The 15,623-nt window shown below is 46.9% G+C and overlaps 1 protein-coding gene across 8 annotated transcripts in view; it reads right to left on the bottom strand.

The window, feature by feature from the left end:
- Positions 1-15,623, bottom strand: part of NFIB (nuclear factor I B) — an 870,278-nt gene that overhangs the window by 99,287 nt on the left and 755,368 nt on the right. For all 8 annotated transcript variants that reach the window (XM_069626065.1, XM_069626060.1, XM_069626059.1 and 5 more), the window contains one exon: positions 387-522. In XM_069626065.1, coding sequence (XP_069482166.1) covers positions 387-522 — 136 coding nt within the window. The remainder of the gene's footprint in view (positions 1-386; positions 523-15,623) is intronic.

Raw genomic sequence — 15,623 nt, 5'->3', positions numbered from 1 at the left:
GACACCAACACGTTATAGACAATGTAAGGCTATTGCCCACTGGTACTATAGAACATGCAGGAAATACTCGAGCTAAGGGATCTGTCTCGAGGCATATGCACACTATTAATTGCTCTTATTGTGACTCACAATGCATCACAAAGAACTATCAGGTCTATGGATTTTTAATAAGTTGTTAATTCTGCGTGACAATGGCACAATGGCAAAAGCATACCATAAACCAGTGTGTCTGCTGGCCTAGGTTCAGATCACGTGCATGGATCCAATGCCATTGCCTAGGAAACACCTTTGCTGTGCAAGGCACTGTCCGTCTCTCCATTTCAGACACACACCCTGGCTTCTCCTAGAGAAACACCTTGTGGCTGCAGGTGGTGAAGTTGCCTTACCTTCAGTGGATGTTGTGATGGGCTTTGTGTCCGTCATGGTGAGCGTCACAGGCCGGACTGCACCGTGGTGGGGAGAGGGTGCCAACACTGGAGTGAAATGGCCGGGCACTTTCCCTACTTGGCCACTACTGTTAGGCTAGGAAGGAAAGCACAAGAGTCAGAGAAAGAGTAGACAGCAGCCTCGCCAAGGTGACACCATACAACATTTTCAACGGTTCAACTGCTCGAAGTCTTGCAGTGTTCACTTTTTTCATAGGCCAAAACCATTTCAGATATGAGGACTGAAAAAAACAAAAGTGTGCTCCCTAGACATCAGGATGTTTCAGCAATACTTCCTGGACAGGGAACTTCTGCAAAGGCAAACAATGATTCAAAATGACTTCTGGTGCAAGAGGATCAAATCCTAGGCCTACAGGATAAGTACGACTACAACACAGTACCGGGAAACAAAACATGCACACAATTTGGGGTGACAGAATTGATAACTAAACTAAAATCTACGGATGGGTAACAATGATTGCTTGCGTGTCCTTTTTTTCCCCCCTTCACATTTTCTTTCAGCCATTTTACCATTTTCTGTGAGTTATGAAATCGTTGCTTTCAAGGTGGACGCATAATAACAAACAAAAGCCAATATTTAGCACAGTCCATAAGTATACATACAAATGTCCTCTTCTGGCAAGTTATTGCCGAGGCGCCTCACTTCGATAACTTGTAGGGGACTATTTCTAGAAACGTTTAGGTCTTGATTTACAAACATGTTTTAACATGGGAAAGCCCCATTGAAATCATTTTTGTAAATCAGCCCTTTGGAGTGATTTATGCACATATGTGCTTCAAACCGGAAACTCGGAAGGGGTGGGAGACGGGAGAGGACTGAAAGCCCCATATTACTGGTTCACCACGATTCCAGTCCTGAAAAGGGGCGCTCCAGAAAAAGGATTGGTTTGTTCTCTCCCCCAGCCTCAGTGCGTCCCACCTGTTACACTCCAATCAAGGAATCTACGCGAGAGACATGCTTCCTGGTGCTAATCTGCCCTCGACCACTTGCCTGACCCCTCCGGTTTGATATTTTGATCCCCTACGCAAAATACTCTGCGAAGCCAGTCCGGCTTACCCACATTACCATATATTAATGAGAAATGTCTCCCCAAATCTAAAATTTGATGTAAACTTGCCCCTTAAACTGAGAAGTGCTGCAGATCGAAAATGTTGTGGAACAGACCTGAAAATGCACCCACCCCTGGATCAGACCCACAGACCTTTTTTAAGAGCGCAGAGTAGCAAAGAGATGCCCTGCGATAGGCCACGAAGGAGCATTCCGTGCACCGACATGTTTCTCTGAGCCAACAGGCCGACATCTCCTACTGCTGGATTATTACCTTATGAGAAATGACAATCCACTCTCGCCAAGTCCATGCCATGCTGATGCCTCAGACAGAGCAATGGAGGGGGGCGGGGATTGCCCTTTCCATACTGTTTTGCACACTGCTTAAAATGTTTATGAATTCTTCTCCTGAACAAAAAAAAGTGCAACTATCTTGGAGGAAGATCAATGTGGGCTGGACAAGGCCACCAGGTGTATGCATAGGCGGGGGTTCAGATAAGGCGATTAAGGGGGGCAGAGTGGACGGTATGACAGAATGAGAAAGGGCTGCTAATGGATTCTAGTCTTAGCCCTGTAGGGTACAATCCCTCACTTGGTATTTGGTGGGCTAGATTATGGGTTGAGTGGTGTCAAGTTTCGGGCATGTTTCTCCAGTGAATGATCTCCGCCTTTTACCTGTTTTTGTTTTGGCCAGCCCCTGGCCTGTGTTCAACGTTCTCTTGGTTGCCCCTACGATGAATCCTGAACGTCTCCCTGTAGCGCTTCTAAAGACCTTCCCAGTAGCTCTATCACCGTGGTCAAATGAACGGACAGTATCTTCATAGCGCTCGTTCCTTGGATCTCGGTGCTCCCCAGCCACCTGTTTTAGTTTGGATCAAAGCATGTCAAGAGGACCGAGGCCCTGCTGGTTCAATGCCAAAGTAGTGCCTCACCATTCTACTGACTCGTGCCTCCATTTATATTCACCAAAATACTCCCGTGCCCTCCTGCTTCATCTTCCAGTTCACCCATGAAACCTGCCGGATTGCTTCTTGAGGCCTCCGACTCTAAAACCGTGCAGCTGATGTCCTGGCTCACAACAAAAACATTTCTGCAAATGCATTAATCGCCCAGTCTTCCTCCTGTATCTTTCTGGCTCGCTTCAGAAAACATTGTAGCTGGTAGTTAAATGGAACATTACAGTCCTGTATTTGAAGCCTACTAGCTCAGCCATAAGTCAGTTTGGTCAATTCTACAGCATCTAAACTCTCCCGTAAAGGTTCCACACAGGGTATTGCCACATCATGAGATGCATAGGTCTGTTGAGCTTGTTTTCCTGGTGTGGATACACATTTATCCAGCAAACTGTTAAGATCGCACATGATGCACCATTACTCTCCTTTACTCACAGGACCATGTGGGCAAGACGTTTTGTGAGGGAGCAGCCATAGCAGTGAATCCAAAGGTGCACTACATCGTGAATGAGTTCCGCAGCACTGTAGAGTTCACCTGTGGGAATGGTGGTATGGACCGGGCTATCCAGCGATCACCCCCTCGAGGACTGCAACTGTGGTTGCCCCAAGGAGAAAGGAGGTCGCCCATGGGGGCAGCCCACTACTCAAATCCTCGTTTTCCTTGGATGGGTTGCCCTTGGAGAAGGGCAGACTCTGCACGCAGGAGCAGCCCAGCCAGAAGTAGAAGGAGGCAGCTGTGGCGACATTGGAGCATGTCCTGGATCGCTGCCGGTGTCGGAGCTGTCTGGTTTGAACAACGAAAGTCAGGGTGAGCAATCTGGCTCCTTCTGGACCTGTAGAGTGGTTTGGATCACACTAATCCGGCAAATATGCAGACCTGCGCGGCAGGAAAGTGAGCATGCCCGGGTCAGGAAGGGAAGATAGGGGACGGATCAATTGTGCAGCCTTTCTGAATACAACCCTAGTTGGGGGTACTCAATCGAAAACCAGTGCCAGACTAGAAAGGAGCCCACAGTAGAAGCACCCACGTGCTGGACCACCCCGTGATAAACAGTCAGAGGCTGGGCATTTTAAGAGGAAACTTATTAGAACAGATATAATTGAGTGGCTCGGCAGAGATGCTGGAAGAATCCCAGAGAAGAGGAGAAGCAGAGGAGCTGGCCAAGGGACAAAAACAGTGTTACCAGTGTCAGGCCTTAGGGAAGGGCTGCTTGTGGATTAGGATAGAAGAGGAAACTGACTCTGAAGTAGCAAAGTGGGCCAAGGAAGGATACCTGAAAAGAGGCCTGAGAGCACACTCCGTCACAGGGAAAGGGACTGTGCCAGCTGGGCATATGGAATCCAGGAATTCAGTCCCAGTATAAGAGGCATAGTCTGTGGAGGAGGAGGAAAAGCGGGTCATATTCCATAGCGATGGAGAGGACAGGAAAAGGGAGAGAAGGGCTCTCCTGAAAAGATCCTAAAAGGTGAAGAGGAAAGAAGTAGGTAAGAAGGGAGACTCAGATCTTATGGGGGAGCTGTGCCTTGCCAGAAAGAAAAGAGAACCCTCACACTCAGGAAGCAAAAGCGACTATAGCAAGAAAGATTCTTTCAAAATGGAGGAACCAAAGTGCTACAGCAAAAGTGGAAAGGCTACCAGGAGAAGGCCAGGGAAAAAAGAATGGCGGAACACAGGAAAGGAAAAGGGGGGCAGCCTAAAGGAAAAGGACCAACAATGAGCAGGATGCACAGAGCAAAAAAGAAGAGAGCATGGGGGTAGAGAGAAAGGTCCTCTGGCCAAGAGATAAGCCGACCAAGGTAACTAGAGAATGGAGCGACGTTGCATATGGGGTAATACAGAAGAGGAACAGATTAGGAAGAAGAAAGAGAAAGGACAGGTAGAAACATTTTAACGTAATTTCTAGGAGGCATAAGCGCGTTTTTTTAGGGGAAGAAGGAATGAAGGAAGAGGTCAAAGAATCGCCCCCTAAAATAAAGGTAAGAGTCCGAGGGAAATCAGGGGAGAACCCAGGGAACAGAAGACAACCATAAAAGTGTGATCAGAAGAGCACTCCAATGACCAGATAACAAGCCAACCGCAGAGAAGGGAAAGCTGTCGAGAAGCATGGAGGGGAGAGCACTGCAGAAGGTGAAAAGCATCAGGAAACGTGACATAAGGCACAGGGAGGGTGTCAGGGAGCCATGAGAGAATGGGGACATAAGAGGGGAGAGTTCCAGAAAGGAGGCAGAACAGAGGGGGAATTGTGAGATTGAGACACACAGGTGAGAGTGAGAGAGAATAAGAGATAAAAAGTGGGAGAGGAATGTGTGAACAAGGTATCCCGGAGGAAGCCAGATCAAGGAGCAGCTAGCAATCAATCCCTGGGGATGATAGACCCACGAGGCAGTGGGAATATTAAACCTGAAAAGAGAAAAGCACTTTGTAACAACCAAAGATTGCATAACCACCCTTACTGAAGGAAATAAACGGTTTGAACTTGAGGCCATTTCCATGATCCCTTGTAAGGCCTTGCTACATTACATACCACCAACTGGATATAGAGGTGCAGACTCTGCAACTGAAAGGATCCATTTCAGAATGAACCAACTGGCAAAACAACTTGTCTTCAGTGCATTTATACGCGCATTCATGCTTTGGAGGCAGTCAGTGCAGCCACATCTCCAGGTATATCTGCTAGGTCGAAGCCACCATAATTCATCAGTTTGCTTACCAGAAGGCACAGTGCAAGACTGAAGAAGAGGATCCATCAGCGTTAGTTCAAGCACTGAGTTCCAGTTACCCCAGACTGGGCGCACAATACGCCTCGGACAAGGATTTGAAGCTTTGAAACTATAACGGTGGTCGGCGCAGCACCATAGTAATATAGCATATCATATTTGTAATTTTACTGAAAACAAGGACAGCACATCTTAGTCGAGGACATTAATAACTTCAGTGTTTCCGGCTCAAGTCTGAAGAGCGATGGGGAAGCCTACCTCCTCCTACCCCTCCTACGAAATTCATGACGCGGAGCAAGGCCAGGGAACACAGCAATCACACATTCTATTGTGGACAAATTCCCAACGGACCTATGGTTGACAAGTATATCAAGAGATACATCCTCAACCAGCCATACGCCCACAACCAGCCCTACAGACCATCTGTGGTACATATTTACCCCAGCAATGATGAGGAGCCCCAGGCTGTACCCAAAGACACCTCAATTGACAGTCTGGATTAAAGTGCCAAGAAGCCATGTTGCTGATGTCGTTAGAGACACCACGACTTAGCAGCGTTAGACATGAAGCACACATGCCATCCACACTCCAGAACATAAACACACACTTGAATACAGGAAGAACACGAGCGTACAGTTCGATCGTTAGAGGACAGACACACATACATACGGTCATTGCTTTTATTATTTTTGCCATTAGCTAAACACAGCAGTTCAGAAACTGCAAGAAGCAAGAGATCCCGAGCAAAGCTTGCAGATGCTTACATGTGCATAAACCTAGGCAACTGCAGGAGCACCTTTGGGACCAAACAGGATCAAGTGTTACTAACCTATTGAGAATGTAGTTTAGCATGGATATTGTAGAAACCGCAGAATGGTTTAGGAAAGTTACAGCAGGCTTCTCAACAAACCGAGCTGAGCTGAATTCAGGCTGGACAGAGAGGAAGACTTGTGAGACAGGACCCGCAGCCAAGGCCACAAGATATGGATGACATTCCATTCTCTGGATGACAAAGGCACCAGCTGCAGTAAATAAGAATAATTCCTTATAATTCAGAGCTGCACAACTCAATATCATGGTCTCTGAACACGTGACCCATCCGACGCAGACAATGGACTGAGACCAGCGCTGGGAAAGGGAGCCAATCTCAGGCTACTAGACAGAAGACTGCAACAAATATGCTACAATATGAGACAAGTGTTGCCCCGAGCAAAGAAGCACTCTCAAAGAGTAAGGTGGTACACGCAAGTTACAATGCCGACACACAGTCATTCCTATTATGTTGAAAAGATACACAGAGAGCTGAGAACCTTTGCAGATCCTAGGCCTGGCGATGTCAGCTCTAGCCACTCACAGTTCAGTATCCTAGGGGTGGGTAGCAACTGGTCAGAACCAGTGGTAAGCCCACCACACTGCAACATTGTTATAGATAGTGACTTAGGGATGGACCAGGCCAGCCAGTAGAATAACATGTATAGTGTCCACTATAGGTGATTAGGAGGATAGGTTCTTGGAGACAGGCCCAAGTAATGACGGAGCAGTAGTGTCATTTTGCATGAAAACTGGCCTCCGAGCCAGGGAACGTTGAGACGTGCATGGATTTCCCCTGTTCCTGTGCTGATCCTTGTTAGTTTTGTCCGTAATAAACTGCAGTTTGAACTTGCCGTTGACTGAGTCCTCTGTTTAACCTAGGGAAGGTGTTGGGCCTGCCGAGAGTTGCAAACTCCTAGTGGCCCTCCGGAACACCTGGGAGTTTGTCCCAACAAGTCCTTGCTCGTCTATCGAGCGTCCATTGCACTGGTCACCGCAGGTTAAGCAGATCACTTGCTGTGGACGCAGGTCGATGCACCGCCATCTGCAAACCTTTGGTGGAAAACTGCAGACTTGGCGTCCGATGCCATGGAAAGAAAAACTCACAAATACACTCCCAGTCCCACTGTGAACATTAGAGGAACGGAGCATGCAGGGACCTTCAGACCTGCCAGAATTCGCTAGACTGTTTCATACGTGTAAGACCTTGTGTTATTTTTATTGCGACCTGTGTAAATATATTACATGTGTGCGCCTACTATTTGGACTCTTCTCACATTATTTGGATAAGGATTTTTCAATGTGAGTCATAAATAATAGGTTTTCCTGAGGCTGGGCCAGGCTTTTTTCCCTTTGGACAAATATTTTGACAGCGTCCATATGAGCAGTTGAAAATATGTAACGCCCAGAAGTACATTGCAGAAAGGTAGAGCTATTTTTGCGCTCAGTGACATACTATGAAAGCTGTACTTGGGGAGGATGAGGAGAGCGATTCTGATTGGCTCACTTCAGTAGATGTACCGCCTAATGCGCTTGCCTTGCCTTACTTGATTGGGCCGCTGCATTACCACAGCGTAATATATGGATGGGCTGTGTGGTGGCATAGACATTCTTCTGAAGGCTAACCATGTAGGTAAGATGCTCAGTTGCTCTGTGGCGAGACGGACTGTCAAAGGTCCACTTCCCAGTGTAGAGTGAGCGCTGGTTTGAATATTCAGGTGGTCCTTTAACAGGTAACTCTCACATCAACGCCCTTCTCTGTAATGTATGGTGAATAGAGAGTGGAGTTTGAGGCAGCCTTCACAAAGAGTTTCACTTCTTCATTTGAGAATGTACTCTGTTCACTGACGGCCCAAGTGAAGCTGAGGAAGTGAAGGTGCTCCCTGGTCGGTCTGCCGGGACCGAGGGCCAGCGTTTGCATTTGAATAGCTCATGAAAAAAAAGTGGAGTTGGAAAATTAAATGAGATTCTGGTCATTCCTTCCCTGTGCAGTTGGGGACTGCTCCCTTGGAAGCGCTGCAGGTATTCGTGCTCATATTTAAAGTTCATTATAGCACTATTGCACGTCACCGCCTGTTCATAGGGAAGACGCTCGACACCTCACCAAAACGAATGAAGATAGGTTTTATCAAATAGATATTTAGCACAGAAACGATGAGCATTTTTACTTTCAGCTGTCAGTGGCGCGTAAGCATCATCTCTAAGCCAAAACTACTTCATTGGAGTATGGATAGAAGGGAGAAACAGCTTCTGGGCATTTGGTTATTTACCCCACCACCGCCCAGTGTCTGCCCAGGGCCATAGTAATCCCTTTGGCCATTCCCATCCACTACCACAAAACGCATCCTCCTGGGATCTCTTCGAGGTAGTTCTATCAAGCAGAAACATCACACGTTGAGCTGTTAATGCCTGTGAGGGATATTTCTAAGCCTTCTAAGTTTTCTTAGAGTTAATGGCAGATGCAAATGCACTAGTGTAATACACATATCTTTAATCAAGTTTGCCTTCAGCCACTTTATTTTAAAGCACCCACCCATACCTGGGCAAAAGCCAACACTGTTCTATTTGCCAATGTTGTCCATGTTTTTATTAATTAGGTTTGCGTGAAACAGTAGGTCATGTGGGCATTCCTGAATGCAGTGAGGGTTGGGCGCAGTCTGATGGGTTAAGAGATTTTCCCCAGAGGTTATACCCGGGAGAAGCATTGCCCTCCACTGCTGACATACCTTGCCATGGACGTTTGCAGTCTGAGAAGCTTGGCTGATTGGATGTGGTTGTTAGAGGCAAAAGGTGTCCCGGGTAGGCAGCTAATGTTCCAACCTGATACCGACAATGATACCAGGTTTCCATATGCCGCCTCATGCAGCATTAATACTGCTCATAAGTTCTGTAAGAGCAGCTACCATTGCTAATAGCACTCAATGTTTTGATGTGAGAAGGATCAAAGACTGAGTTGCCCCTTCTGGGCATCCGAACTTGTGAAGTAGATGCTTGCCCCTTGACCGAGGCGAGTGCTAGAACCTGTGATTTATAAAGCCAACCATAAAAGGTCAGCCAACAAACCTTGAGGTGCATCCTTGCTCACACCGGGAGTAAGGAGAGCCTGCTTTATAATGGGATGATGCATGTGTCTTGCAGTGGCATTCAATAACTTCTGGAGGAAGCAGCTCCAGTCACCCAACAGGCCAGTGTACAGCTGTCGCCATGAGCTGGCCTTGATTAGATTGCCAACCACCACCATGTGCTTGTCAACTGGAACATAGGGCAAGAACTCTGTTTTGCCTCGGTTGAAACAAGGCCTCCCTGTTTAAAACCCTGACATGAACGTTCCTGTCACTGTACAGGTAGGTGCCTAGGGTTTTCACTGAATTATTGCAGGGGAGGGGGGTGGGGACTCCGTGATTGTGGATCGCAGGTCACCAGGAAGATGGAGAATTTCACATTTGTTGGAGGCATAAGAGTAAGACTTCAGTTTAAGGACCATTGGACTTCACAACATTCAGTTCCATTTCCCCAAGTTAATTATGCCATCAAACATGGGACAAAATCTACCTAGGAGCTCTGATTCCAGTCTAAGGGTAATCAGTCTAGGATTTGGGGAACCGGCGTATAACGAAGCAGCTGTTGGGGTGTCCAGTCTGAAGGTTCTTAGCATCAGGCTCTGCTCTCTACGACTTTGGGAGAAGCTTAACCAGTCCAGTGCCGGTGAGAGCGGAAGCACTTGTGGCCTTGTGATGGTACATGAGATTGTGTCGAAGGATATGGAGGGACATGGTTTAATCTACTCACGCTAGTCTCTGACCAAGAATCCAGATTGGTTGCAGTCTAGAATTTGTGAATATTGCACTCATTCATTAAATTGTGAAGTACTCCGTTGTCGAGCGGCATGGGCATAAAAGTGAGGCTGGCTCTGAGGCAGAAGCTGTGTGGGGTGCACGCCCTTGAAAGATAGTTTAAGGCATTGAGGACCTAGGGGCGGTTTAGAACTGCTCCTAAGGATTGTTCGGGTGAGTCACAATTTTGAGGACCACTTTGGTCATCCTGAGGTGCTTCCGTAATTGGAAGAGCCTTGATTTTGTTCTTAAACAGTTTGATTTATGCACCGCTGACTGAGAGCTTTTGAAAACTGAACTCAGCTCAGCAATATCTTGGCTTCTATAAACTCCAGTTTTTAAGTTTATCCTGGGCGATGAAATGTCAAAAAGGGAACACAGTGTTAATCATTAGCGGTTCTGTGGTGGGTATATGCGTACTCATATTGTCAAAATAAAACCAATGAAACAGGAAGAGACCGCATAGAAGCACATGCGCTGTTTTGCCAGAGGCACTTGCTCTTTCATCAGCGTGAACCCAGGCATGCCGGCGAGCAAACATACCTGGAGGGGTGCTTTGTTCCTGGTGGGTTGAAATACCACTGACGCTGAGCGAGCAGATAGGCCCAGCTGCCTGGGGCCATTACGCCATGCTGCCAGCAGGCAGGTAGGGCGTGGCACAGGGCCGCTATGCAGGACTGTAAAAGCAAACAGGTCCAGCGGCATAGGGCCAGTTTACAGGACTGCATAGAGTGTGGCATCACAATAGAGTGGCCTGTGCTGTGGAATGGCAAACTTGTGTCCCGTGACTTATACCAGGCACAGTATATCTCCGCCGCCATGAACACTGGCCATTTTAGGGCAAAAACTTGCTAGCATTATGAACCATGACTAGGAAGCAACTCAACCCCCTGTTGGGGCGCCGGGTGTGTTTTACAGGTTTGATTTTTGAAATAATGTGTAGCCTTCTATAAAACTCAGACATACAATCAGATAGCGGTACTCAGGTAGGACATGAACGGCAACTTCCCAACCCCTACGATTCCCCTAGCTACCACTTTCTCCCTAGTTGGCCGTCTCCCGATTCCCCTTTGGCCTATAGTCTGTGATGTCATCAGAGGATCAAAGGATGCGTGATGTCACACCTGTTACCTGATGATAATTTTGGAGAAATAAATCAACGTTATGGCATTATATTACTGATAATCCTAGCCTTGGATATCTCTTTAACACCTTAAGAACAAAAATTACAACTTTCTCAACAAATTATTTGGAGGAGTATTCAGTATTAACCACAAATAAATTCCCCAAACTAGAAGCCATAGCACGCTCAATGGCATGCTTTTCATGAACGTCAGTTGATGGGCTGAGCAAGGCTCTGCTGGGATTTTAACCTAGAAACTGTGTGCTGTTGCCCAAAGATTTTTGCAAAAGTGCATTGAACCATTCGGCTACCTTACAGACTTATCCTTGAAACACAGGCTCCCTGTTCTCGGGAAAGCATCTTTTTAGCGATGATAAAGAGTACCATTGGTCACCAGGAAACAGGCTCAGGCTCACTCCATTGGCGCTCCTCTCTAAATGGGCCCCAGCTTGCCAGACAAACCCATGGTCAAGGATACATTTTATTTGAAGACCCAAAAAAAAACAACCACAGCTTGATTCGCCGTTTGCCCGAGTGTATGTTAAACAGACAACATAAACCAATCTATTTTATGCAACATTGTGTATTTTATTGGGAAAAAAAGACTATCGTTCCTAAAATAGCTAAATGGGATGGCCACAAGTTCAAATCACTGCATGGTCAGCAGAATGTCAGTTTTTATGTCTACATATGTATGCCACACTTTTGTGGTAATGCCAACTTCCCTGAATTAATTTTTATAGAATTTGTTACCTATTTTTTTTGTAACCTTCACAGATGGCAAGTATGGGCAAGGTATATATAGAAGGGGTAGAAGGAAATGTTGCATAGTGTCTCCCCCTGCTTTCTGTGGTAAAAAGAAAGATACAAGAAGCGGGCGGATAAAAATAAAAAAATTAAAATCGGCAAAGCATCATAGATCCTATATACATTGAAGAGCCCAGATTTGGCTGCCAGAGAACACAAATCCGTTCAGATGACAAGAGCACACGTTGCGTGGTGTGTGCTGTGTGAATTCTCAATATCATATTAGAAATTATGAAGAATACCGGCCAACATGTTTGTAACTTTTTGGTCTTCGCCGCCTAACATGCTGAAGGGACTTTTTAACATCCAGAGAAATATCCCAGAACATATACCCGGCAGATGCCCCAGAAACACAGCAGTGGGACATGGTGTCAGTGTGGAAAGAGGTCCAAGGATGGGAACTGTGAAGAATACTGGCGAATGAGCACAAGCCAAAAGGTCGGTCGGATTTAAAGAAGCACGAATTCCACGTGTTTTTAAGAGGCTTCTATGACGCAAGAGAGCATCTGGCACCAGATGACACGAACAGTGTATGTGCGCAGAAATCCTGCAGGGTCTGCATGCCGAGACGGACACTGCATGAGCCTGCGCGCAGAAAGAAAAATGCACGCCCGCATATTCATGGAATTTGCTGCGCAAAGTAACCATATTCGCAAGTCGCGCCCGGAACGCCCCTAACATGCCCACATGCAAATCATTAACATCCACCTTTGCGCACTCCTCCGGGCGCGAATACACGCACCCTTCAAACAGTGTGTGGGGTCCCCCGTAAGCAGGCCTGCATCTCAGGGACCCTGTGCAGGGTCCCCCGTAACTGTATCCGGCACCCTGACAACATGCGCATAAAAAATGTGTAACTCGGTAATAACTCAGGAAATTTGTGTGCAAATCCCCCTAAACCGTTCCTGCACCCCGCTAAACTGCATACGCGCACCCCTAAATTAGATCAGAAACCTCGGTTGAGTACACGCACTGCAAAATCCGACATGTAACCCCACCCCCGCGCTGCCAATCCTATGTGCAAGTGTACTTACTCCAGCCTTCGGTTGGCAGATAGTATGTAGGACTTGCATGGCCATTTCCCAGCCGAAAGGTGGCGCCATCGAATCCATGAATATGGCTTGTGCTGCGCAATTGTGGGCGGGCACTTCTTTGCAAGTTCTTACCCATTTTTGGTGTTCTGCCCCCTTCCCAGCCCTCTGTGCAAGCCACTCTCACGCTCTGCGTGGAGTTTCGCACAAGGCCCTCGATAGCTCGCAGATGTGCCGAGCCTGCACGAACTCCACGCAAGTCCAGGATAAGTACTGCATATTCAATTATATGAATCAAAGAAGGCGGATTTGTGTGCAGTTTGGCACGCAAGTACCTTTTTTTCCATGCAAATAATTCCATGAATCGGGCCCTAACTATTTAGGGCCCGATTCATGGAAATGTGCGCAGAAATCCCACACGGTGCCCCATAAGTTCTGCCCCAAAAAGGATACGGTGTGAGTCTACGTGCAGAAAGAAAATGCACACACCGTGTATTCCTGGAATTTACAATGCAAAGTATTTGTATTTGCAAGTCACGGCCAGAACGCCCCCGACATGCCCACACTCAAAGCATAAACAGCCAGAACAGCTACCTTTGTGCGCTCCCCCGGGTGTGAATACATGCACCCTTCAAACAGTGCATGGGGTCCCCCATAAGCAGGCCTGCATCTCGGGGACCCTGCGCAGGGTCCCCCATAACTGTATCCGGCACCCCGACAACATGCGTATAAAAAAATCAAAACGTAACTCGGGAAATCTGTGTGAACCCCTGTAAACCATTCCTGCACCCCACTAAACTGCATACACAGACCCCTAAGTTAGATCGGAACCCTGGTTGAGTACATGCACCCCGAAAACAGACCTGCAACCCCACCGATGCGCGGAAATTCCTACGCGCAAGTACGCCGGTCTTCGGGTAGCGCATAGTATGTAGGACTTGTGTGGCCATTTCCCGGCTGAGAGGTTGCGCAATCAAATCCATGAATACGTCTCATGCCGCGCAATTGTGGGCGTGCGAGGGACGGCCTTCAGGCCGTCCCTCGGAACGCCCACTTTTTCACAAGTTCTTCACCATTTTTGGTGTTCTGCCCCTTCCAAGCTCTCTGCGCAAACCATGGCCATGCTCTGCATGGAGTCTTGCGCAAGGCCCTCGACGGCTCGCAGAGACATCCCGAGCCTGCGCGAACTCCAGGCAAGTCCAGGATAAGTACTGTGCATTCGATTCCATGAATCGAAGAAGGCGGATTTGCACACATTTGGCATGCAAGTACCGTTTTTTCCATGCAAATAATTCCATGAATCAGGCCCTGTGTAGTCAATGTGAGAACAGATTGACTACATGTAAACACGCGCAAATACACGCGTGCATGCAGCGGAACATGTCTCAGCTTGGACAATTTCTTTCCTATGACCATGTGCAATGTTGCTCAGTGTAATTTAGCACTACTGGTCTAAAATAAGGTAGAAAGGTAATTTACTCCACAAGTGAACTGGTAACAAGCTGGAAAGGTCTGCTGGTGGGCTAATGGACATTTACACTGCAAATCTGTGCACCTTGAAAGCCACGGGATTCATCCCAAAGAGGGGCCGACTCGGCTTAAATCAGGGCTAATGATGAGCTGTGTAAAATTAACACCTGCTATTTCCATTGCTTAGATTTAACCACCATGGACACATTAAGTTATTAACAAAGAAGCTTATTTTTTATTACATTAAAAGGAAAATGGACTCATATTAAGGCCTGAATAGAAAACAGAAACTCACAATGATACACTGAATTCTTTGCTGCAGCATTGTATTACCTGAACGATATTTTAAATTTCAATCAATACAAAACAAAGGCATCAATTTTGACAATACTTTCTAGGGTGCCCCCGTAGGACATGCATTTTCCATTATGACGTGGTTAATTGTCATGCGATGAAACATAATGGGAGACCACCGTGTGCCTTGCTTGCTCCCTGATGCTCTACATGGGAGGCACCACGGTAGGGAAGATATAAAAAATACGTTTGCAGCCAGAACTACTCAAAACGAGGGAAGTGCTCTCTTTCCAGCTCCAGCTCCACGGCTGCAGACTTTGCACTATCATTATTTTGTGCTTGGATATTCACTACAGTCTGTACAATCTCCATGTGTGTTAATGAAGCCCCTGTAGTTTTCCTTCTGTGATTGGTCCATTTATGGTCACATGGTATGACAATCTCTTGCTGTGTGCAGGTAGGTTTAAAAATACATATTGTTTAATGTGCACCATATCTGCTGGAACACTATTCTGTACATTCATTAGATTGTTCTCTTTTTAACGAGAAAGTAATGCAATTAATCATTTGGATTATAGAAAGACTAAAGCTTACTTCTGAACAGTGGAATATGGTATGATCACCATTTCTCGGGTGGCATGTGTAAACGTGTACTCAGCAGAGCCCTTAACATGTCAAACCCAGGGCCCGCCAAGAGACTTTAAGGGAAGGCTGCAAAAAGTGAAACCAGGTATCACTGGAAGACACAATTGCACCAACCCTCAAAAATAATCCAAGCATTGGCAGCGCAGGGTCCAGCCACTGCAGTGTGCGCTGCAGCTCAGTTCCACCACACAATGTGCAGATTCTGCCTTCCAAAGTGACAAGCTAATGCGCCAGGTGTGCATACAGGACCTAAACCAAATGAAGACAAGTTGCCCTACGGGAGCTTAGCAGGAACAGTAGAAAGTAGACGCACCTCAACGCAGACCCAGGTCATAGGCACCAAAACATGTCATTGCGTGTGCTTGCTCCTGGGAAGTATGATTAGAGGAAACACATCCCTGGAGTGTGGATGTATATGCCAGACTCCAGGAGGCAGAAACTCTTT

Source organism: Ambystoma mexicanum, chromosome 6p (assembly GCF_040938575.1).
Source record: "Ambystoma mexicanum isolate Mex_15411 chromosome 6p, UKY_AmexF1_1, whole genome shotgun sequence".
In the NCBI taxonomy this organism is placed as follows: domain Eukaryota; kingdom Metazoa; phylum Chordata; class Amphibia; order Caudata; family Ambystomatidae; genus Ambystoma; species Ambystoma mexicanum.
Note: the sequence above shows the minus strand (reverse complement) of the source record. Positions and strands in the feature narration are given on the sequence as shown.